Source organism: Nerophis ophidion, linkage group LG12 (assembly GCF_033978795.1).
Source record: "Nerophis ophidion isolate RoL-2023_Sa linkage group LG12, RoL_Noph_v1.0, whole genome shotgun sequence".
Taxonomy (NCBI): Eukaryota; Metazoa; Chordata; class Actinopteri; order Syngnathiformes; family Syngnathidae; genus Nerophis; species Nerophis ophidion.
The window spans coordinates 46414500-46437927 of record NC_084622.1 but is presented as its reverse complement, the minus strand read 5'-3'; the positions used below and the strand labels follow the sequence as shown (position 1 = coordinate 46437927).

The 23428-nt window shown below is 43.3% G+C and overlaps 2 protein-coding genes and 2 long non-coding RNA genes across 7 annotated transcripts in view; 2 read left to right on the top strand and 2 right to left on the bottom strand.

Annotated features, from left to right (window-relative positions):
- The window catches only part of LOC133563499 (ubiquitin-conjugating enzyme E2 Q2-like), a 29748-nt gene extending 23502 nt beyond the window's left edge, over positions 1-6246 (bottom strand). For 3 of the 4 annotated variants that reach the window (XM_061917659.1, XM_061917661.1, XM_061917660.1), the window contains exon 1: positions 5978-6246. In XM_061917659.1, the coding sequence (XP_061773643.1) occupies positions 5978-6136 (159 nt within the window). In that variant the 5' untranslated portion in view covers positions 6137-6246. Of the gene's footprint in view, positions 1-1393; positions 1432-5977 lie in introns of those variants that run through there. The other variant, XM_061917662.1, reaches the window with a different exon arrangement.
- LOC133563830 (uncharacterized) lies at positions 1466-2235 on the top strand. Its single transcript, XR_009809126.1, has 2 exons — positions 1466-1856; positions 2099-2235. It is a non-coding gene; the product is annotated as an uncharacterized LOC133563830 (long non-coding RNA).
- On the bottom strand, positions 5182-5960 carry LOC133563500 (uncharacterized). Its single transcript, XR_009809056.1, has 2 exons — positions 5561-5960; positions 5182-5318 (listed from the first exon to the last, which is right to left on the bottom strand). It is a non-coding gene; the product is annotated as an uncharacterized LOC133563500 (long non-coding RNA).
- An 8986-nt stretch (positions 6247-15232) lies between the features above and the next one.
- On the top strand, positions 15233-21343 carry LOC133563498 (UDP-glucuronosyltransferase 2C1-like). The gene is made up of 2 exons (XM_061917658.1): positions 15233-15352; positions 18685-21343. Exon 2 carries the CDS (start codon positions 18701-18703, stop codon positions 20297-20299), a length of 1599 nt encoding a protein of 532 aa, XP_061773642.1. The 5' UTR covers positions 15233-15352; positions 18685-18700; the 3' UTR covers positions 20300-21343.
- The last annotated feature ends 2085 nt before the right edge of the window (positions 21344-23428 follow it).

The following is a 23428-nucleotide window of genomic DNA, read 5'->3' as shown; positions in this document are numbered from 1 at the left end:
GTGCGAGTTAGCAGCCGAGTAAAGTGCGAGTTAGCAGCCGAGTAAAGTGCGAGTCACCAGCCGAGTAAAGTGCGAGTTAGCAGCCGAGTAAAGTGCGAGTCAGCAGCCGAATAACGTGCGAGTTAGCAGCCGAGTAAAGTGCGAGTTAGCAGCCGAGTAAAGTGCGAGTTAGCAGCCGAGTAAAGTGCGAGTTAGCAGCCGAGTAAAGTGCGAGTTAGCAGCCGAGTAAAGTGCGAGTTAGCAGCCGAGTAAAGTGCGAGTTAGCAGCCGAGTAAAGTGCGAGTTAGCAGCCGAGTAAAGTGCGAGTTAGCAGCCGAGTAAAGTGCGAGTTAGCAGCCGAGTAAAGTGCGAGTTAGTAGCCGAGTAAAGTGCAAGTTAGCAGCCGAGTAAAGAGTGAGTCAGCAGCCGAGTAAAGTGCGAGTCAGCATCCGAGTAAAGTGCGAGTCAGCAGCCGAGTAAAGTGCGAGTCAGCAGCCGAGTAAAGTGCGAGTCAGCAGCCGAGTAAAGTGCGAGTCAGCAGCCGAGTAAAGTGCGAGTCAGCAGCCGAGTAAAGTGCGAGTTAGCAGCCGAGTAAAGTGCGAGTTAGCAGCCGAGTAAAGTGCGAGTTAGCAGCCGAGTAAAGTGCGAGTTAGCAGCCGAGTAAAGTGCGAGTTAGCCGCCGAGTAAAGTGCGAGTCACCAGCCGAGTAAAGTGCGAGTCAGCAGCCGAGTAAAGTGCGAGTTAGCAGCCGAGTAAAGTGCGAGTTAGCAGCCGAGTAAAGTGCGAGTTAGCAGCCGAGTAAAGTGCGAGTTAGCCGCCGAGTAAAGTGCGAGTCACCAGCCGAGTAAAGTGCGAGTTAGCAGCCGAGTAAAGTGCGAGTTAGCAGCCGAGTAAAGTGCGAGTTAGCAGCCGAGTAAAGTGCGAGTTAGCAGCCGAGTAAAGTGCGAGTTAGCAGCCGAGTAAAGTGCGAGTTAGCCGCCGAGTAAAGTGCGAGTTAGCAGCCGAGTAAAGTGCGAGTCAGCAGCCGAGTAAAGTGCGAGTCAGCAGCCGAGTAAAGTGCGAGTTAGCAGCCGAGTAAAGTGCGAGTTAGCCGCCGAGTAAAGTGCGAGTTAGCAGCCGAGTAAAGTGCGAGTTAGCAGCCGAGTAAAGTGCGAGTTAGCAGCCGAGTAAAGTGCGAGTTAGCCGCCGAGTAAAGTGCGAGTTAGCAGCCGAGTAAAGTGCGAGTTAGTAGCCGAGTAAAGTGCGAGTTAGCAGCCGAGTAAAGTGCGAGTTAGCAGCCGAGTAAAGTGCGAGTTAGCAGCCGAGTAAAGTGCGAGTTAGCAGCCGAGTAAAGTGCGAGTTAGCAGCCGAGTAAAGTGCGAGTTAGCAGCCGAGTAAAGTGCGAGTTAGCCGGCCAGCCTCCTCCAGGACCCACCGTGATGTTGCAGTGGAGGATGAGCCGAGTAAAGTGCGAGTTAGCAGCCGAGTAAAGTGCGAGTTAGCCGGTGTTGTGCCGAATTCTGCACCCCCGCCGTAAAATGCACCCCCTGTCGGGAGCGCGCTTACGTCACTCGGTTGCATCACCCGTCTCGAAAAGTAGCTAAACTCGGCTAAAATCGCCTCTTTCGGCATAAAAATGTACATAACAAGGTGAATAATCCAAGTTGTCTTTACTTTGGATATATTAATGGATGGATTAATTGTGATTCTTTAATGATTTCGCCGCCATTGCCTTTAATGATTTCGTCGTCATTCAATCGCCTCTTTCGGCAGAAAAATGTACATAACAAGGTGAATACTCCAAGTTGTCTTTACTTTGGATATATTAATGGATGGATTAATTGTGATTCTTCAATGATTTCGCCGTCATTGCCTTTAATGATTTCGTCGTCATTCAGGTGGGTACATCGCCTCTTTCGGCATAAAAAAGTACATAACAAGGTGAAATAATCCAAGTTGTGTTTACTTTGGATTTATTAATGGATGGATTAATTGTGAGCCTTTAATGATTTCGCCACCATTCAGATAAGGCGAAACAATAACCATTTAGTATAGGAATATTTGCTGTCCCGAAAATGTATTGAAGTATTGTATTAAAGAATATATACACCAAAGTAAGCCTCTATATGTACTTTTTTAGAGACATCAAGGAGAACGAATGTTTGCTGCTTCACTCGACGGGATCCAATACATGTATTTTAAAAATATGACATTTTCTTTAACTGTAAGAAGCTCATGGGTGGATGGATGAATACATTAATAAATGAATGCATCTGATACCTATCGTTGTTTTGATTTTAAGAATTTTCAAACTGAATATTCACAAATAACTTTACCAAAAGTACCCGAAATACCAGAGATGGAGTTATGGTGGGGGTGCATTTTCAGTGAAGAGTTGATTCCAGCTGCCTGAACATCTATCTATCTCTGGCTAGGATGGTCGTAGAGACATGAAACTCACCCTAGTAACTCATCCTTACCCCCTATGTATACTGTGAAAACCATGTGATGATTGGACCCCCACAGGCGGAGTTAGGGGGGGGTGCATTTTCAGGCAGCACCAATATCTCTGGCTAGGATGGTCGTAGAGACATGAAACTCACCCTAGTAACTCATCCTTACCCCATCTGTATACTGTGAAAACCATGTGATGATTGGACCTCCACAGGCGGAGTTAGGGGGGGGTGCATTTTCCGGCAGCACCAACAGCCCACCTGCCGGAAAATGCACCCCCTATCTATCTCTGGCTAGGATGGTCGTAGAGACATGAAACTCACCCTAGTAACTCATCCTTACCCCATCTGTATACTGTGAAAACCATGTGATGATTGGACCTCCACAGGCGGAGTTAGGGGGGGGTGCATTTTCAGGCAGCACCAACAGCCCACCTGCTGGAAAATGCATGTTTTTCCCCTCTAAACTCTCTCCCTTTGTTTATAATGCCAATTTTTTGCTGGATTTAGTCTCTATAAACTCCAAGGAAAACAATACCCGGCTGGGGACAATTTTTGAAATCGGTCTCCAAACTAAGGCATACGGGCCGAAAGCGGCCCGCCGGCGTCTAAAATCCGGCCCCTGGATTTTTATTCATTTTTTGAATTTTTGGGACATGGGGGACTTGTGGGAATCCATCCCAGGTAAGATTTTTGAACATTTTGAGGACTTTTGCCTACTTTCCCAACTTTCCCCCCCACTTCCAGTGTGACTTTGCGGTGTGCGCTATGGACATGCTGGGCATCCCTTGACTCGGGTGGCCAGCTGCGGGACTTGTGTGATTGATTTTTTAAAACTTTGAGGACTTTTGCCTACTTTCCCAGCTTTTCCCCCACTTCCAGTCAGTTGTGGTGTATCGCTATACATGGGCTATTATTAGGAAGAGACGTTTATTTGGTAATATACAGTATATATATATATATATATATATATATATATATATATATATATATATATATATATATATATATACACACATTGTGATATATATACACATATATATATGTATACATATTTATATGTATATATACAACAATGTGTGTGTGTAATATATACATATATATATAGGCGCGTAATGGCGTAGTGGGTAGAGCGGCCGGCCAGAAACCTGAGAGTTTCAGGTTCGCTTCCCACCTATTGACATCCAAAAAAAATCACTGCCTTGGGCAGAACACTTCCCCCTTGCCCCCGGTGCTGCTCACACTGGTGAATGAATGATGAATGAATGATTAGTGGTGGTCGGAGGGGCCGTAGGCGCAAACTGGCAGCCACACTTCCGTCAGTCTACCCCAGGGCAGCTGTGGCTACAGATATAGCTTACCACCACCAGGTGTGAATGAATGTCGGGTCCCACTTCTCTGTGAGCGCTTTGAGTGTTTATAAAAGCGCGATATAAATCTAAGTGATTTATATATATATATATATATATATATGTATATATATATATATATATATATATATATACTGTATATTACCAAATAAACGTCTCTTCCTAATAATAGCCCATGTATAGCGATACACCACAACTGACTGGAAGTGGGGGAAAAGCTGGGAAAGTAGGCAAAAGTCCTCAAAGTTTTAAAAAATCAATCACACAAGTCCCGCAGCTGGCCACCCGAGTCAAGGGATGCCCAGCATGTCCATAGCGCACACCGCAAAGTCACACTGGAAGTGGGGGGGAAAGTTGGGAAAGTAGGCAAAAGTCCTCAAAATGTTCAAAAATCTTACCTGGGATGGATTCCCACAAGTCCCCCATGTCCCAAAAATTCAAAAAATGAATAAAAATCCAGGGGCCGGATTTTAGACGCCGGCGGGCCGCTTTCGGCCCGTATGCCTTAGTTTGGAGACCGATTTCAAAAATTGTCCCCAGCCGGGTATTGTTTTCCTTGGAGTTTATAGAGACTAAATCCAGCAAAAAATTGGCATTATAAACAAAGGGAGAGAGTTTAGAGGGGAAAAACATGCATTTTCCAGCAGGTGGGCTGTTGGTGCTGCCTGAAAATGCACCCCCCCCTAACTCCGCCTGTGGAGGTCCAATCATCACATGGTTTTCACAGTATACATAGGGGGTAAGGATGAGTTACTAGGGTGAGTTTCATGTCTCTACGACCATCCTAGCCAGAGATAGATAGGGGGTGCATTTTCCGGCAGGTGGGCTGTTGGTGCTGCCGGAAAATGCACCCCCCCCTAACTCCGCCTGTGGAGGTCCAATCATCACATGGTTTTCACAGTATACAGATGGGGTAAGGATGAGTTACTAGGGTGAGTTTCATGTCTCTACGACCATCCTAGCCAGAGATATTGGTGCTGCCTGAAAATGCACCCCCCCCTAACTCCGCCTGTGGAGGTCCAATCATCACATGGTTTTCACAGTATACATAGGGGGTAAGGATGAGTTACTAGGGTGAGTTTCATGTCTCTACGACCATCCTAGCCAGAGATATTGGTGCTGCCTGAAAATGCACCCCCCCCTAACTCCGCCTGTGGGGGTCCAATCATCACATGGTTTTCACAGTATACAGATGGGGTAAGGATGAGTTACTAGGGTGAGTTTCATGTCTCTACGACCATCCTAGCCAGAGATAGATAGATGTTCAGGCAGCTGGAATCAACTCTTCACTGAAAATGCACCCCCACCATAACTCCATCTCTGGTATTTCGGGTACTTTTGGTAAAGTTATTTGTGAATATTCAGTTTGAAAATTCTTAAAATCAAAACAACGATAGGTATCAGATGCATTCATTTATTAATGTATTCATCCATCCACCCATGAGCTTCTTACAGTTAAAGAAAATGTCATATTTTTAAAATACATGTATTGGATCCCGTCGAGTGAAGCAGCAAACATTCGTTCTCCTTGATGTCTCTAAAAAAGTACATATAGAGGCTTACTTTGGTGTATATATTCTTTAATACAATACTTCAATACATTTTCGGGACAGCAAATATTCCTATACTAAATGGTTATTGTTTCGCCTTATCTGAATGGTGGCGAAATCATTAAAGGCTCACAATTAATCCATCCATTAATAAATCCAAAGTAAACACAACTTGGATTATTTCACCTTGTTATGTACTTTTTTATGCCGAAAGAGGCGATGTACCCACCTGAATGACGACGAAATCATTAAAGGCAATGACGGCGAAATCATTGAAGAATCACAATTAATCCATCCATTAATATATCCAAAGTAAAGACAACTTGGAGTATTCACCTTGTTATGTACATTTTTCTGCCGAAAGAGGCGATTGAATGACGACGAAATCATTAAAGGCAATGGCGGCGAAATCATTAAAGAATCACAATTAATCCATCCATTAATATATCCAAAGTAAAGACAACTTGGATTATTCACCTTGTTATGTACATTTTTATGCCGAAAGAGGCGATTTTAGCCGAGTTTAGCTACTTTTCGAGACGGGTGATGCAACCGAGTGACGTAAGCGCGCTCCCGACAGGGGGTGCATTTTACGGCGGGGGTGCAGAATTCGGCACAACACCGGCCAGCCTCCTCCAGGACCCACCGTGATGTTGCAGTGGAGGATGAGCCGCGTCTCCCCGCCGACGTTGAACTGACAATTCAGTTCGTCCAGCTTCCAGTCTAGGATGCGGAACCTTTGGTGCTTTGGGTGAAAGATTGACTCCAGAAACTTCAATTCGGCCTTCAGCCCCGACACGGACATCTTGCACTCATCTCCGGACCAGCAGGCCGCCGGCGGAGGGGAACTCGGGGCGGAATGTGCTGCTGTCGCCTGTGCGGACCTCGCATGTTAGCGGGAGGACGACAACAACAGAAGGGGCTGCGGAGGGTGGAGGAGGGTGGAGGAGGGTGGTGGGGGTGGAGAGATGAAATATGGCAACGTCCTCCCAAGCTTCAGGAAATGGATGGATATTAAGAAAGAGAAGTTGAATCAGGTCCCTTTGAATTTTTTTTAGCATGCTAGATTCATAATATTTTGATGACACAGTTCCCAAATATCCATTAATCCATTTTCATTATCCAAGGGCATGTCGCGGGGGCAGCAGCCTAAGCAGGAAGCCCAGACTTCCCTCTCCCCAGCCACTTGGTCCGGCTCCTCCCGGGGGAACCTGAGGGCTTCCCAGGCCAGCCGGGAGACATAGTCTTCCCAACCTGTCCTGGGTTTTACCCCGTCAGACGTGCCTTAAAACCTCCCTAGGGAGGCGTTCAAGTGGCATCCTGACCAGATGCATATGTCTAAAGACATCGTCTTCCCAACGTGTCCTGGGTCTTCCCCGTGGCCTCCTAGCGGTCAGACATACCCTAAACACCTCCCTAGGGAGGATTTCGGGTGGAATCTTGAACAGATTCCAGAATCACCTTTCTGGCTCCTCTCAATGTGGGGATGCCAAATATATAAAAAAAAAATAAAGAGTTAAATTTAATAGTAAAATTGTCATAGCAAGGTTATCTAATGTTTGGTGGTAGCGGGAGGGGGGGGGGGTGTATATTGTAGCGTCTTAAAAGAGTTAGTGCTACAAGAGTTTATGGGTATTTCTTCAGTCGTGTTTATGTTGTGTTACGGTGCAGATGTTCTCCCGAAATGTGTTTGTCATTCTTGTTTGGTGTGGGTTCACAGTGTGGCGCATATTTGTAACAGTGTTAAAGTTGTTTATACAGCCACCCTCAGTGTGACCTGCATGGCTGTTGACCAAGTATGCCTTGCCCTCACTTGTGTGTGTGAAAGCAGCATATATTATGTGAGTGGGCCGGCACGCGGTGTGTGTGGGGGGAAAGTGGACGTGACGACAGGTTGTAGAGGACGCTAGAGGCACGCCCCCAATATTGTTGTCTGGGTGGAAATCGGGAGAAATTCTGGATTTTTCAGATTTTTGGGAGGGGCACTGAATTTCGAGAGTCTCTCGGGAAAATTTGGAGGGTTGGCGAGTATGTCCGTGGGAGATGATCTCATTTCACCTATTTGGGTTAAAAATATTTTCTGCAAAGCAGTAATTATAGTCTGCAAACTATGTGTTGTTGTTGAGTGTGGGTGCTGTCTAGAGCTGGGCAGAGTAACCCTGTAATACTCTTCCATATCAGTAGGTGGCAGCAGGTAGCTAATTGCTTTGGAGATGTCGGAAACAGTGGGAGGCAGGGTGCAGGTAAAAAGGTGTTTAATGCTTACACCAAAAATAAACAAAAGGTGAGTGCCTCTAGGAAAAGGCATTGAAGCTTAGTGAAGGCTATGTAGAACAAAACTAAAACTGAACTGGCGACAAAGTAAACAAAAACAGAATGCTGGACGACAGCAAAGACTTACTGTTGAGCAAAGACGGCGTCCACAATGTACATCCCAACATGACATGACAATCCACAATGTCCCCACAAAGAAGGATAAAAACAACTAAAATATTCTTGATTGCTAAAACAAAGTAGATGCGGGGAATATCGCTCAAAGGAAGACATGAAACTGCTACAGGAAAATACAAAAGAGAAAAAGCCACCAATATAGGAGCACAAGACAATAACTAAAACACTTCACACAGGAAAACAGCAAAAAAGTAAACATAAGTCCGGGTGTGATGTGACAGGTGGTGACAGTACACCTACTTTGAGACAAGAGCTATAGTGATGCATGCTTGCTTATGTTTTAAAGTCATATCCAACTATTGCGACAACGACGGTTTTTTAAATGATTTCTGCTGGTGGTGTGCCTCCGCATTTTTCTAATACAAAAAATGTGCCTCGGCTGAAAAGAGATTGAAAGACACTGAGCTTGGTAACATAAGAACTCCATTACCCAGCATGCCACAGTAGTGAAGGCCGTAACTGCTGCAGTAGACATCCTGGCAGCTTTGATGTTTTTGCTGAGCACAATGTGGAATAAACTTAAGAAGTCAGCCAACACGCCTTGTCTGCATCTTTTATGATTAGACAAGACAACACATTTATTTGCAAGGCCATTTTCAAGAAGGATATTTCAAGAGAGACTACATCTTGCGAGACCATGTCGGTCGTCCCGGCGATGAAACGCCAGTTCAGATATTTAATTTCTTCACGTTTAATGTGTTTTTTGCAATTTTATTTTTGACAGTACCACATAAGATATGTTTTAATTGCTGATGCGGGTTTGTTGATTTTGAATAGCCCCAGAAAATAACTGGTTGTGAAGACTGTTGATGTGCTTGAATGCTCAGTAGTGAGTACATGTGTTTCTTTCTAGTATTTCTCCAGCAGAGGTCATGTGGGGACATCACTGATGATGCTTTGAGAGGTCATCTGTCAACACCAATACATCCTCCCACTACCATCAGGGCGCAGGTACTGAAAAATGGGGTCCCACAGTACATTCTTGGGTTCCTACTTTTTTGTAAGCGTTTTGAAAACAAATGATGAGTTTATGCATTGTCCTGTTATATCTCACATATCTACTGGGCTTTGGAAAAAGGTTGTCATAAACGTTACTTCATTCATTCAAAAAATAATACAAAAGAAAACCTATTTTTATCCATCCATCCATTTTCTACTGCTTGTCCCGCTCAGGGTCGTAGGGGTGCTGGAACCTATCTCAGCTGCATTCGGACGGAAGGCGCTGTACACCCTGGACAAGGCGCTACCTCATCACAGGGCCAAATTAGATAGAGACAACATTCACACACTGGGGGTCTATTTTGTATCTTTTTTCATTTGTTAGGCCAGTGATGTCAAAGTCTGGATCTGGAATTAAAGAATGATCTTTGGGTGGCCCCCGTTCACTTTTGGGGCCCCACTTTTTTTTAAGCGTTTTGAAAACAAATGATACATGTATGCATTATCCTGATACATCTCACATTCTATATCTTCTTTTGGAAAAAGGTTGTCATAAATGTTACTTAACTCATTCAAAAATACAAAAGAAAAGAAATGTGTTGATGTATTCACTTCTAAACATTCATTCACTTTCTTCTTTCCTTCATGGATCTGAACTTTATCCCTGCTAGTAGTTTTTTCTGTGTTTTTATTTAATAAGTTGTCGATGTATTTATTTCGGTGTAAAAAGTGTTTTGCTTGGGTCATGAAGTGATGATAATGGTGTGCCAGAGCATACATTTTTATTGAATAATTATATGGCTGGAGTCCACATCAACTTCACATCTATTCCTCATTTCAAAATGTTTTAATTTTTTTATGTTGCTTTTTGTTTGCTTGTCTTCTGCCCTTTTTTTGTCAACCAAAACAGTGTTTTTTAATGGCAAACATACAAAATATGTAAAATCTTCCACCAAAAATATTTTCCATGAATTGATGAAGTTGGACGCCGACTTAAACAAGTTGAAAAACTTATTGGGGTGTTAGCATTTAGTGGTCAATTGTACAGAATATGTACTGTACTGTGCAATCTACTAATAAAGTTGCAACTAATCAATCAATCAATCAATTCCAAAGTGTAATATTTGATGAGAAGTAATCGGAGCCTTGGGTAGGTCAATACTTCGTGAAAACATAAATTTTGATTCATTATTATGTTTTGAGCAAAGACGGTTTGAAAGGGGGAAAAACAGCTTTGTTTTATTACTCTACATTGCAACTTTTTCTAAAATTTCACCTTTTAAGGTTTTTTATTCAACTCTTGTTATGTTTTTGTTTATTTTACAATTTATTTTCAAGTGCATACTAACATTGACAGAGGTCACTGCAAACTTTATTGTGTTGTCCACTCAGCTCCACTCATCCAGCCACCTTTTCTGTGTTTTTTGATTTCCATCCATCCATCTTCTTCCGCTTATCCGAGGTCGGGTCGCGGGGGCAGCAGCCTAAGCAGGGAAGCCCAGACTTCCCTCTCCCCAGCCACTTGGTCCAGCTCCTCCCAGGGGATCCGAGGCCTTCCCAGGCCAGCCGGGAGACATAGTCTTCCCAACGTGTCCTGGGTCTTCCCTGTGGCCTCCTACCGGTCTGACGTGCCCTAAACACCTCCCTAGGGAGGCGTTCGGGTGGCATCCTGACCAGATGCCCGAACCACCTCATCTGGCTCCTCTCCATGTGGAGGAGCAGCGGCTTTACTTTGAGGAGCTTCTTACCCTTTTTTCTAAGGGAGAGACCTGCCACATGGCGAGGGAAACTCATTTGGGCCGCTTGTACCTGTGATCTTGTCCTCTCAGTCATGACCCAAAGCTCATGACCATAGGTGAGGATGGGAACATAGATTGACTGGTAAATTGAGAGCTTTGCCTTCCGGCTCAGCTCCTTCTTCACCACAACGAATCGGTACAACGAATCGGTACAACGTCCGCATTACTGAAGACGCCGCACCGATCCGCCTGTCGACCTCACCATCCACTCTTCCCTCACTCGTGAACAAGACTCCTAGGTATTTGAACTCCTCCACTTGGGGCAGGGTCTCCTCCCCAACCCGAAGATGGCACTGTACCCTTTTCCGGGCGAGAACCATGGACTCGGACTTGGAGGTGCTGATTCTCTTCCTGGTCGCTTCACACTCGGCTGCGAACCGATCCAGTGAGAGCTGAAGATCCCGGTCGGATGAAGCCATCAGGACCACATCATCTGCAAAAAGCAGAGACCTAATCCTGCGGTCACCAAACCAGAACCCCTCAACGCCTTGACTGCGCCTAGAAATTCTGTCCATAAAAGTTCTGAACAGAATGGGTGACAAAGGACAGCCTTGGCGGAGTCCAACCCTCACTGGAAACGTGTCCGACTTACTGCCAGCAATGTGGACCAAGCTCTGACACTGATCATACAGGGAGTGGACTATGTTCTGACACTGATCATACAGGGAGTGGACCGCCACAATAAGACAGTCCCATACCCCATACTCTCTGAGCACTCCCCACAGGACTTCCCGAGGGACACGGTCCAATGCCTTCTCCAAGTCCACAAAGTACATGTAGACTGGTTGGGCAAACTCCCATGCACCCTCAAGAACCCTGCCCAGAGTCTAGAGCTGGTCCACAGTTCCACCACCAGGACCAAAACCACACTGTTCCTCCTGAATCCGAGGTTGGACTATCCGAGGTAGCCTCCTCTCCAGTACACCTGAATAAACCTTACCGGGAAGTTTGGGGAGTTTTTATTTATTTATGATGGATTATTTTAGGAACTAATTAAGAACCTTTCCAAAAATCTATTTTGGAAAATATTTCTTTTGCACGGATTGAAACAGTGTACTTGTACGTTCCACCGCTAGATGGAGCCAGTGCACCACCATAGTGACAACCAGGTTTCTCAGGGTTATTCCCTTGGTATTTCCATCAAACTATCCATTTTTCCATCCATCGATCCGTTTTCTACCGCTTATTCCCTTTGGGATCGCGGGGGGCGCTGGTTCCTATCCCAGCTACAATTGGGCGGAAGGCGGCGTACACCATGGACATCGACACCTCATCACAGGGCCAACACAGATAGACAGACAACATTCACACACTAGAGACCATTTAGTGTTGCCAATCAACCTATCCCCAGGTGCATGTCTTTGGAGGTGGGAGGGGCCTATCTCCAGGTGCATGTCTTTGGAGGTGGGAGGGGCCTATCCCCAGGTGCATGTCTTTGGAGGTGGGAGGGGCCTATCCCCAGGTGCATGTCTTTGGAGGTGGGAGGGGCCTATCCCCAGGTGCATGTCTTTGGAGGTGGGAGGGGCCTATCCCCAGGTGCATGTCTTTGGAGGTGGGAGGGGCCTATCTCCAGGTGCATGTCTTTGGAGGTGGGAGGAGCCTATCCCCAGGTGCATGTCTTTGGAGGTGGGAGGGGCCTATCCCCAGGTGCATGTCTTTGGAGGTGGGAGGGGCCTATCCCCAGGTGCATGTCTTTGGAGGTGGGAGGGGCCTATCCCCAGGTGCATGTCTTTGGAGGTGGGAGGGGCCTATCACCAGGTGCATGTCTTTGGAGCTGGGAGGAAGCCGGAGTAGAACCCACGCAGTCACGGGGAGAACATGCAAACTCCACACAGAAAGATCCCGAGCCCGGGATTGAACCCAGGACTACTCAGGACCTTCGTATTGTGAGGCAGACGCACTAACCCCTTTTCCACCGTGAAGCCCCTATCCATTTTTCTACTGTTTTAATTTATATATAAATGATAAATGGGTTGTACTTGTATAGCGCTTTTCTACCTTCTAGGTACGCAAAACGCTTTGACACTACTTCCACATTCACACACACATTCACACACTGATGGAAGGAGCTGCCATGCAAGGCGCCAACCAGCACCCATCAGGAGCAAGGGTGAAGTGTCTTGCTCAGGACACAACGGACGTGACGAGGTTGGTACTAGGTGGGATTTGAACCAGGGACCCTCGGGTTGCGCACGATACAGTTCATTAATAAAGTAGCTTGAATCAAATGAAGAATGTCTAAGACGACCTACACTACCTTTGTCATGAAAAAGGGAGGTTTTTGTGGTTGGTGCACTAATTGTAAGTGTATATTGTGTTTTTATGTTGATTTCATTAAAAAAAAAAACAAAAGAAAAAAAAAAAAAAAAAAAAAAACATTTTAAAATAAAAATGAATAAAAAATTCTTCTGTGGCCCAGTACCAATCGGGACCACTGCTCTAGAATGTTGTAGCAGTCACAGTTAGAGATGCTACCTCAGTAGAAGCATTTAAGTCTCATTTGTATACTCTAGCCTTTAAATACACCCCCTTTTTAGACAAGTTGATCTGCCGTTTATTTTCTGCTCTGACCCCCTCTCCTTCGTAGAGAAGGGGGGCACAGATTATGCGATAGCTGTTCAAAGTCGGGACCCATGATGGACCACTTGTCCGTGTGTCAGTTGGGGACATCTCTGTGCTGCTGACCTGTCTCCACTCGGGATGGTCTCCTGCTGGCCCACTATGGACTGGACTCTCACTATTATGTTAGATCCACTATGGACTGGACTCTCACACTATTATGTTAGATCCACTATGGACTGGACTCTCACACTATTATGTTAGATCCACTATGGACTGGACTCTCACACTATTATGTTAGATCCACTATGGACTGGACTCTCACACTATTATGTTAGATCCACTATGGACTGGACTCTCACTATTATGTTAGATCCACTATGGACTGGACTCTCACTATTATGTTAGATCCACTATGGACTGGACTCTCACTATTATGTTAGATCCACTATGGACTGGACTCTCACACTATTATGTTAGATCCACTATGGACTGGACTCTCACTATTATGTTAGATCCACTATGGACTGGACTCTCACTATTATGTTAGATCCACTATGGACTCGACTCTCACACTATTATGTTAGATCCACTATGGACTGGACTCTCACACTATTATGTTAGATCCACTATGGACTGGACTCTCACTATTATGTTAGATCCACAATGGACTGGACTCTCACACTATTATGTTAGATCCACTATGGACTGGACTCTCACACTATTATGTTAGATCCACTATGGACTGGACTCTCACTATTATGTTAGATCCACTATGGACTGGACTCTCACTATTATGTTAGATCCACTATGGACTGGACTCTCACTATTATGTTAGATCCACTATGGACTGGACTCACACTATTATGTTAGATCCACTATGGACTGGACTCTCACACTATTATGTTAGATCCACTATGGACTGGACTCACACTATTATGTTAGATCCACTATGGACTGGACTCTCACTATTATGTTAGATCCACTATGGACTGGACTCTCACTATTATGTTAGATCCACTATGGACTGAACTCTCACACTATTATGTTAGATCCACTATGGACTGGACTCTCACTATTATGTTAGATCCACTATGGACTGGACTCTCACACTATTATGTTATATCCACTATGGACTGGACTCTCACTATTATGTTAGATCTACTATGGACTGGATTCTCACTATTATGTTAGAGCCACTATGGACTGGACTCTCACACTATTATGTTATATCCACTATGGACTGGACTCTCACTATTATGTTAGATCTACTATGGACTGGATTCTCACTATTATGTTAGAGCCACTATGGACTGGACTCTCACACTATTATGTTAGATCCACTATGGACTGGACTCTCACTATTATGTTAGATCCACTATGGACTGGACTCTCACTATTATGTTAGATCTACTATGGACTGGATTCTCACTATTATGTTAGAGCCACTATGGACTGGACTCACACTATTATGTTAGATCCACTATGGACTGGACTCTCACTATTATGTTAGATCCACTATGGACTGGACTCTCACACTATTATGTTAGATCCACTGTGTACTAGACTCTCACTTTTATGTTAGATTCACTATGGACTAGACTCTCAGTATTATGTTAGATCCACTATGGACTGGACTCTCACACTATTATGTTAGATCCACTATGGACTGGACTCTCACACTATTATGTTAGATCCACTATGGACTGGACTCTCACACTATTATGTTAGATCTACTATGGACTGGACTCTCACACTATTATGTTAGATCCACTATGGACTGGACTCTCACTATTATGTTAGATCCACTATGGACTGGACTCTCACACTATTATGTTAGATCTACTATGGACTGGACTCTCACACTATTATGTTAGATCCACTATGGACTGGACTCTCACTATTATGTTAGATCCACTATGGACTGGACTCTCACTATTATGTTAGATCCACTATGGACACATTGTTCTTTCTCTCAATGTGGCCCCTGAGTCCAAATATTATTCCATATAGGACACTAAATAGTGCAAGAAATGAATCTTTTCAAATCTCCTGAATGCTTATTGAGCCTAGTGGGCCACCATAGACCAAACAGAGACATGTTTTACTGCTCCTTCACCTTCAGGAGTACACACCCTCCCTACAACAGAGCTGGCTCAGGTCTGGTTTGGCACACATGCACGGTCGGTCCTCACGTTCTTTCTGATCCACTTGCTCTTGTCCACCTCGCACCAAAGGACATTTTAAAGCTGGATTAATACTTCTGAATTCGGGTAAGGGTCACTGTTTGAAATGAGAACAACTATGAATCTTTTATAGAGAAAATGTTAATTAACTGTTCAATGTTAATGTAATGATTACTATTGTATTACAATATTCAACAAAAGTAATAATTAACAGTGGAACCTTCAAAAGTCGTACAATTTAGAACTCAAACAAATGTTGCTTCAAATGTCAAAGTGTACACAACTTAAGGCTCAAACCATCACAGCACCAAAACCTCATGCAACTTCAGCTCAGTGGGCATTAGATAGTACTTTATTTAATTATTCCGTCAGGAGAGTTCCATCTACAGTACATTTTCATAAAAGATCAATGGCAAAGAGGAAAAGTGTGATAATAACCGTAGAAGCAGATACTGAATTTCTGCAACAAAGGTGAAGAGCCTGACTGGTCAGTACAACATGATCAATAGCATTGACTACTTATCAGTACATTGCTTCCATGGACTATACTATCAATCAATCAATCAATCAATGTTTACTTATAGAGCCCTAAATCACCAGTGTCTCAAAGGGCTGCACAAGCCACAACGACATCCTCGGCTCAGATCCCACATCAGGGCAAGGAAAAACTCAACCCAATGGGACAATGATGAACCTATGTTGAATATTGTTCTTTAGTAGTAAATAACAACATAATCACCAATCTGCTTATCAGGTACTTTTACTGCAATTTGGTTTTATTTTAGAGTGTAGGATAAGATAAAATACACATTTTTTTCATAATGAAAATTGTTTGACATGACAACTGATTTATTCAGACGATGTCCTAGGTCAGGGGTCAGCAACCCAAAATGTTAAAAGAGCCACATCGGACCAAAAATATACAAAAAAACAATCTGTATTTCAAAATAAAAGCTGTATATTAGTTTTATAATGAAGGCAACACACGATGAAGTGTCTATTTTAGCTATAATAGCCTACTATCAAAATGACTACCGTATTTTTCAGAGTATAAGTCACTCCAGAGTATAAGCCGCACTGGCTGAAAATGCATAATAAAGAAGGAAAAAAACATATATAAGTCGCACTGGAGTATGAGTCGCATTTTTGGGGGGAAATGTATTTGATAAAAGCCAACAGCAAGAATAGACATTTGAAATAAATAAAGAATAGTGAAGAACAGGCTGAATAAGTGTAGGTTATATGAGGCATAAATAAGCAACTGCTATGTCAAAGCGCTTTGACACTACTTCCACATTCACACACTGATGGAGGGAGCTGCCATGCAAGGCGCTAACCAGCACCCATCAGGAGCAAGGGTGAAGTGTCTTGCTCAGGACACAACGCACGTGACGAGGTTGGTATTAAGTGGGGATTGAACCAGGGACTCTCGGGTTGCGGACGGCCACTCATCCACTGCGCCACACCGTCCCTTTGAAAGGCAATTTAAAGTAAATAAAGAATAGTGAAGAACAGGCTGACTAAGTGTAGGTTATATGAGGCATAAATAAACAACTGCTATGTTAAGCTAACATATTATGGTAAGAGTCATTCAAATAACTAGAACATATAGAACATGCTATACCTTTACCAAACTATCTCTCACTCCTAATCCATAAATCCCATGAAATCTTATACGTCTAGTCTCTTACGTGAATGAGCTAAATAATATTATTTGATATTTTACTGTAATGTGTGAATAATTTCACACGTAAGTCGCTCCTGAGTATAAGTCGCTCCCCCGACCAAACTATGAAAAAACCTGCGACTTATAGTCCAAAAAATCCGTTATGTGTTGCAGGCTGAAGCAAATTTTGGTTGACAGAAATGTTGTAATGTAAAACATTAGAAACCATTAGTAAATCAAAGGCTTCTCAGAAGGTGAGAGAACTCCTGGAATTTACAGTCCGGCTAGCCGTGGGACAATATGTCATTTCACCTATTTGGGTTTAAAATATTTTTTACAAACCAGTAGTTATAATTTGCAAATGTGCCGTTGTTGAGTGTCTGTGCTGTCTAGAGCTCGGCAGAGTAGCCGTGTAATACTCTTCCATATCAGTAGGTGGCAGCAGGTTGCTAATTGTAATACTCTTCAGTGGCTCAGGATCTTTCTGTGTGGAGTTTGCATGTTCTCCCCGTGAATGCGTGGGTTCTACTCCGGGTACTCCGGCTTCCTCCCACCTCCAAAGACATGCACCTGGGGATAGGCCCCTCCCACCTCCAAAGACATGCACCTGGGGATAGGTTGATTGGCAACACTAAATAGTCCCTCATGTGTGAATGTTGTCTATCTATCTGTGTTGGCCCTGCGATGAGGTGGCGACTTGTCCAGGGTGTACCATGCCTTCCGCCCGAGTGTAGCTGAGATAGGCGCCAGTGCCCCCCGCGACCCCAAAATGGAATAAGCAGTAGAAAATGGATGGATGGATGGATGGATACTCTTCCGTTTCAGTAGGTGGCAGCAGGTAGCTAATTGCTCTGTAGATTTTGGAAACATGGTTTGTTGTGATCACAATATGCGGACGACATTGTGCAGGTAAAAAGGTTCTTAATGCTTAAACCAAAAATTAGCAAAAAGCGAGTGCCTCTAGTAAAAGGCATTGAAGCTTAGGGAAGGCTATGCAGAACAAAACTAAAACTGAACTGGCTACAAAGTAAACAAAAACAGAATGCTGGACGACAGCAAAGACTTACTGTGGAGCAAAGACGGCGTCTACAATGTACATCCCAACATGACATGACAATCAACAATGTCCCCACAAAGGAGGACAAAAACAACTGAAATATTCTTGATTGCTAAAACAAAGTAGATGCGGAGAATATCGCTAAAAAAAACATGAAACTGCTACAGGAAAATACCCCAAAAATTGAAAAAGCCCCCAAAATAGGAGCACAAGACAAGAAGTAAAAGACTACACACAGGAAAACAGCAAAAAAGTCCAAATAAGTCAGGGTGTGATGTGACAGGTGGTGACAGTACACCTACTTTGAGACAAGAGCTGTAGTGATGCATGCTTGCTTATGCTTTAAAGTCATATCCAACTATTGTGACAACGACTTTTTACCGGCTGCCGAGTTGAATTTGTTTATGTTTTCCACTAGTGGTGTGCCTCGGGATTTGTCCAATGAAAGAAATGTGCCTTTGCTCGAAAAAGGTTGAAAAACACTCATGTGGACCAGAAGGAAGTGTTTCACATGTAGAAAAAAAAAATCTGACTATAAACATGAGAAAAAAACACCATTCCATTCGGCACAACGCAACCAAAGTAATGGGCAAATATAGAGAAAGTTGTCCTGAAAAGCGAGAACACTAGATATGTGCAGACTGGACAAAGAATACTCTGATGCTTACTCGTTGTTTTCTTGTGTGCATTTCCAAGGTCTCTTGGTGGTGTCATGAGGACCAAATCTGATTGGATCACCTTTACTCTGCTGTTTACTCAAGTCTCACATGTATTTGGGGGCAACATCCTGGTGTTCCCATTGGACGGGAGCCATTGGGTAAACATGAAGGCAATCGTAGAGGAACTTCATGACAAAGGCCACCAGATGACTGTTCTTCGCCCATCTGACAGCTGGTACATTGCAGAAAAGTCTCCTTTCTACACATCTGTCAAGCGTCCCGGTCAAGAGAAGTTTAGGGATCATTTTGAACTCTTTGCGTCTCAAAACCTGGAATCGCGGCTTCAGCAGAATATGACATCTTTCCTGTCGTCCTTTTGGAAGCATGTTCAGAACGAGATGACAGCTTTAAATCAGTTTTCTGTTTTCCATAAGAATCATGCTGACACAATTGTTCAGATGTTTGAAAATGAAACCTTGATGCAGTACTTTATTGGCGCCAAATACGACGTAGTGTTGACGGACCCAGGCATTGGTGGCGGGATGATGCTTGCCCGTCGTCTCCAGGTTCCTCTGATATACAACGTCAATTGGCACATTCAAGGTGAACCTCATTCCCTTATCGCCCCGTCCCCTCTGTCATACACTCCTTTTATTGCAACACTGTTCACAGATAAGATGACCTTTCCCCAGAGAGTGACAAATGTTTTGTCCTCCACGATGGGTACTTTCATAATGTCTTGCATAACACAGCCTCACTATAAACCAATAGTCATGCGATACTTTGGTTCTGATACGGACTACTCAACGTTTTTTCTGGATGCTGATATATGGCTGGTGAGAAACAATTTTGTCTCTGAATTTCCAAGACCCACGATGCCAAATTTAATCTACATCGGGGGATTTCAGTGTAAGCCGCCGAAACAGCTCCCTGCAGACCTGGAGGAGTTTGTTCAGAGCTCCGGAGATCAGGGGATTGTGATAATGACTTTAGGAACATTAGTTGGCATTCTTCCCCAAGTTCTGGTTGAGGAAATAGCTGCGACCTTTGCCCAGCTGCCTCAGAAGGTTATATGGAGGTATTTAGGACAAAAGCCTAGCAACCTGGGAAACAACACTTTACTGGTCAACTGGCTGCCACAGAACGACCTCTTGGGACATCCTAAAACAAGAGTCTTCGTCACTCATGGAGGCGCCAATGGGGTGCAAGAAGCAATTTACCACGGAGTTCCGATTGTTGGACTTCCGTTATTCTTTGACCAACCTGAAAATCTCAACAGACTTCGAGCTAAAGGAGGAGCGGTGAATGTGGATTTTAGCACGCTCGACAGGCACGTCTTTGGGGATGCATTGATGACGGTTCTTCACAATTCGTCTTACAGAGAAAACATGCGGAGACTCTCCAAACTGCTGAGAGATCATCCAAGCAAACCAATGGACGATGCCATCTTTTGGATAGAATACGTTATTAGAAATCAAGGAGCTGCACATCTGAAGTCAAAATCCATCAAAATGTCCCCGCTTGTTTACTACTCGCTTGACGTCATTGCAGCCTTGGGAATGGCTGTTTTGCTTCTCATATTAATTTGGTTTTTCCTTTTGAAATTCTTGCGGCGAGTATTGCTTGGTGGCGGGAAAACTAAAGAAGAATAAAATGTGTTGACTACCTGTATGGCTCTTGCTTCAGTATGGCAGGTTGTGAAGTTCTCTGCTTGTATTGCTTTGCTTAGTTGCTTACAAACACACACCTTGGTCTTATTTTCTGCTGATTGTACCGAAAACTCCAGTACATCCAGAACAGCGCAGCGAGGATCCTGAAGAGAGTGTGCAAGCGTGATCATATCACACCTAACCTCAAATCCCTCAATTTGAGGATGAACCTGCCAACACATCAACGCATCTACGGCAACACCCCTTCCTACCTCCAGGATCTAGATTCCCTGCAACCTCCGCTCCTCAAGCACCAACCTCCTCAAACCCATCAGGACAAACCTACAAACGAGGTTCCTGAGCCCACGTGGAGATTGATGTGGGTTTTTGATACAGTGCCGTCTGAGGGATGGAAGGTCACGGTCATTCAATGTTGGTTTCCGGCCATGCCGCTTACGTGCAGTGATTTCTCCAGATTCTCTGAACCTTTTGATGATATTATGGAGCGTAGATGTTGAAATCCCTAAATTTCTTGCAATGTCACTTTGAGAAAGGTTGTTCTTAAACTGTTTGACTATTTGCTCACGCAGTTGTGGACAAAGGGGTGTACCTCGCCCCATCCTTTCTTGTGAAAGACTGGGAAGCTGCTTTTATAGCCAATCATGGCACCCACCTGTTCCTAATTAGCCTGCACACCTGTGGGATGTTCCAAATAAGTGTTTGATGAGCATTCCTCAACTTTATCAGTATTTTTTGCCACCTTTCCCAACTTCTTTGTCACGTGTTGCTGGCATCAATTTCTAAAGTTAATGATTATTTGCAAAAAAATAAAAAATGTATGAGTTTGAACATGAAATATGTTGTCTTTGTAGCATATTCAACTGAATATGGCTTGAAAAGGATTTGCAAATCATTGTATTCTGTTTATATTTACATCTAACACCATTTCCCAACTCATATGGAAACGGGGTTTGTATTCACAATATACTCCAAAAGTAATAACAATACAAATAAATAATAATTGGTGAAGTAAGTTGTATTTCATATGTTGAGATGAGTAACATTATCTGGAAAATGAATGGATGGAAGAAATAAATTCAGAATGTTTATCATGGTTCTTCTTCTTTGTACTTTTTAGAGACTTTAAGTTTGAAGAGTTTCTTGACGTGGATCATATTAGTACATTGTTTGATTTCTTTGCTTAATCCATTCCATCATTTAATTCCACATACTGATATACTGAAGGTACAATTTTAGCTGTTTGCAGATTCAATATGTTGTAGAATTTCAGTATTTTTGATTCAATGAATAGTGATGATTAGCAATATATTTGAAATATTTATTAGTTTTCTTTTCTTTCTTAGGGTTTATTTGATTTAGTTATTTCAATTTCCTTACATTTGAGGCCAATTATTCAATCAATCAATCAATCAATCAATGTTTATCAAAAGTGTCTCAAAGGGCTGCACAAGCCACAACAACATCCATGGTACAGAGCCCACATTAGGGCAAGGAAAAACTCACCCCAGTGGGACGTTGATGTGAATCACTATGATAAACCTTGGAGAGGACCGCAAATGTGTCCAGTCCATAGTGGATCTAACATAATAGTGAGAGTCCAGTCCATAGTGGATCTAACATAATAGTGTGAGAGTCCAGTCCATAGTGGATCTAACATAATAGTGAGAGTCCAGTCCATAGTGGATCTAACATAATAGTTTGAGAGTCCAGTCCATAGTGGATCTAACATAATAGTGTGAGAGTCCAGTCCATAGTGGATCTAACATAATAGTTTGAGAGTCCAGTCCATAGTGGATCTAACATAATAGTGTGAGAGTCCAGTCCATAGTGGATCTAACATCATAGTTTGAGAGTCCAGTCCATAGTGGATCTAACATAATAGTGAGAGTCCCGTCCATAGTGGATCTAACATAATAGTGAGAGTCCCGTCCATAGTGGATCTAACATAAGAGTGTGAGAGTCCAGTCCATGGTGGATCTAACATAATAGTGTGAGAGTCCAGTCCATAGTGGATCTAACATAATTGTGTGAGAGTCCAGTCCATAGTGGATCTAACATAATAGTGTGAGAGTTCAGTCCATAGTGGATCTAACATAATAGTGAGAGTCCAGTCCATAGTGGATCTAACATAATAGTGTGAGAGTCCAGTTCATAGTGGATCTAACATAATAGTGTGAGTCCAGACCATAGTGGATCTAACATAATAGTGTGAGAGTCCAGTCCATAGTGGATCAAACATAATAGTGAGAGTCCAGTCCATAGTGGATCTAACATAATAGTGTGAGAGTCCAGTCCATAGTGGATCTAACATAATAGTGAGAGTCCAGTCCATAGTGGATCTAACATAATAGTGTGAGAGTCCAGTCCATAGTGGATCTAACATAATAGTGTGAGTCCAGTCCATAGTGGATCTAACATAATAGTGTGAGAGTCAAGTCCATAGTGGATCTAACATAATAGTGTGAGAGTCCAGTCCATAGTGGATCTAACATAATAGTGAGAGTCCAGTCTATAGTGGATCTAACATAATAGTGAGAGTCCAGTCCATAGTGGATCTAACATAATAGTGAGAGTCCAGTCCATAGTGGATCTAACATAATAGCGTGAGAGTCCAGTCCATAGTGGATCTAACATAATAGTGTGAGTCCAGTCCATAGTGGATCTAACATAATAGTGTGAGAGTCCAGTCCATAGTGGATCTAACATAATAGTGTGAGAGTCCAGTCCATAGTGGATCTAACATAATAGTGTGAGAGTCCAGTCCATAGTGGATCTAACATAATAGCGTGAGAGTCCAGTCCATAGTGGATCTAACATAATAGTGAGAGTCCAGTCCATAGTGGATCTAACATAATAGTGTGAGAGTCCAGTCCATAGTGGATCTAACATAATAGTGAGAGAGTCCAGTCCATAGTGGATCTAACATAATAGTGTGAGAGTCCAGTCCACAGTGGATCCAACATAATAGTGAGAGTCCAGTCCATAGTGGATCTAACATAATAGTGAGAGTCCAGTCCATAGTGGATCTAACATAATAGTGAGAGTCCAGTCCATAGTGGATCTAACATAATAGTGTGAGAGTCCAGTCCATAGTGGATCTAACATAATAGT

Bases quoted from the DNA above. Each gene is read 5' to 3' on its own strand.
- LOC133563498 (XM_061917658.1), top strand. From the start codon at position 18,701: ATGAGGACCAAATCTGATTGGATCACCTTTACTCTGCTGTTTACTCAA.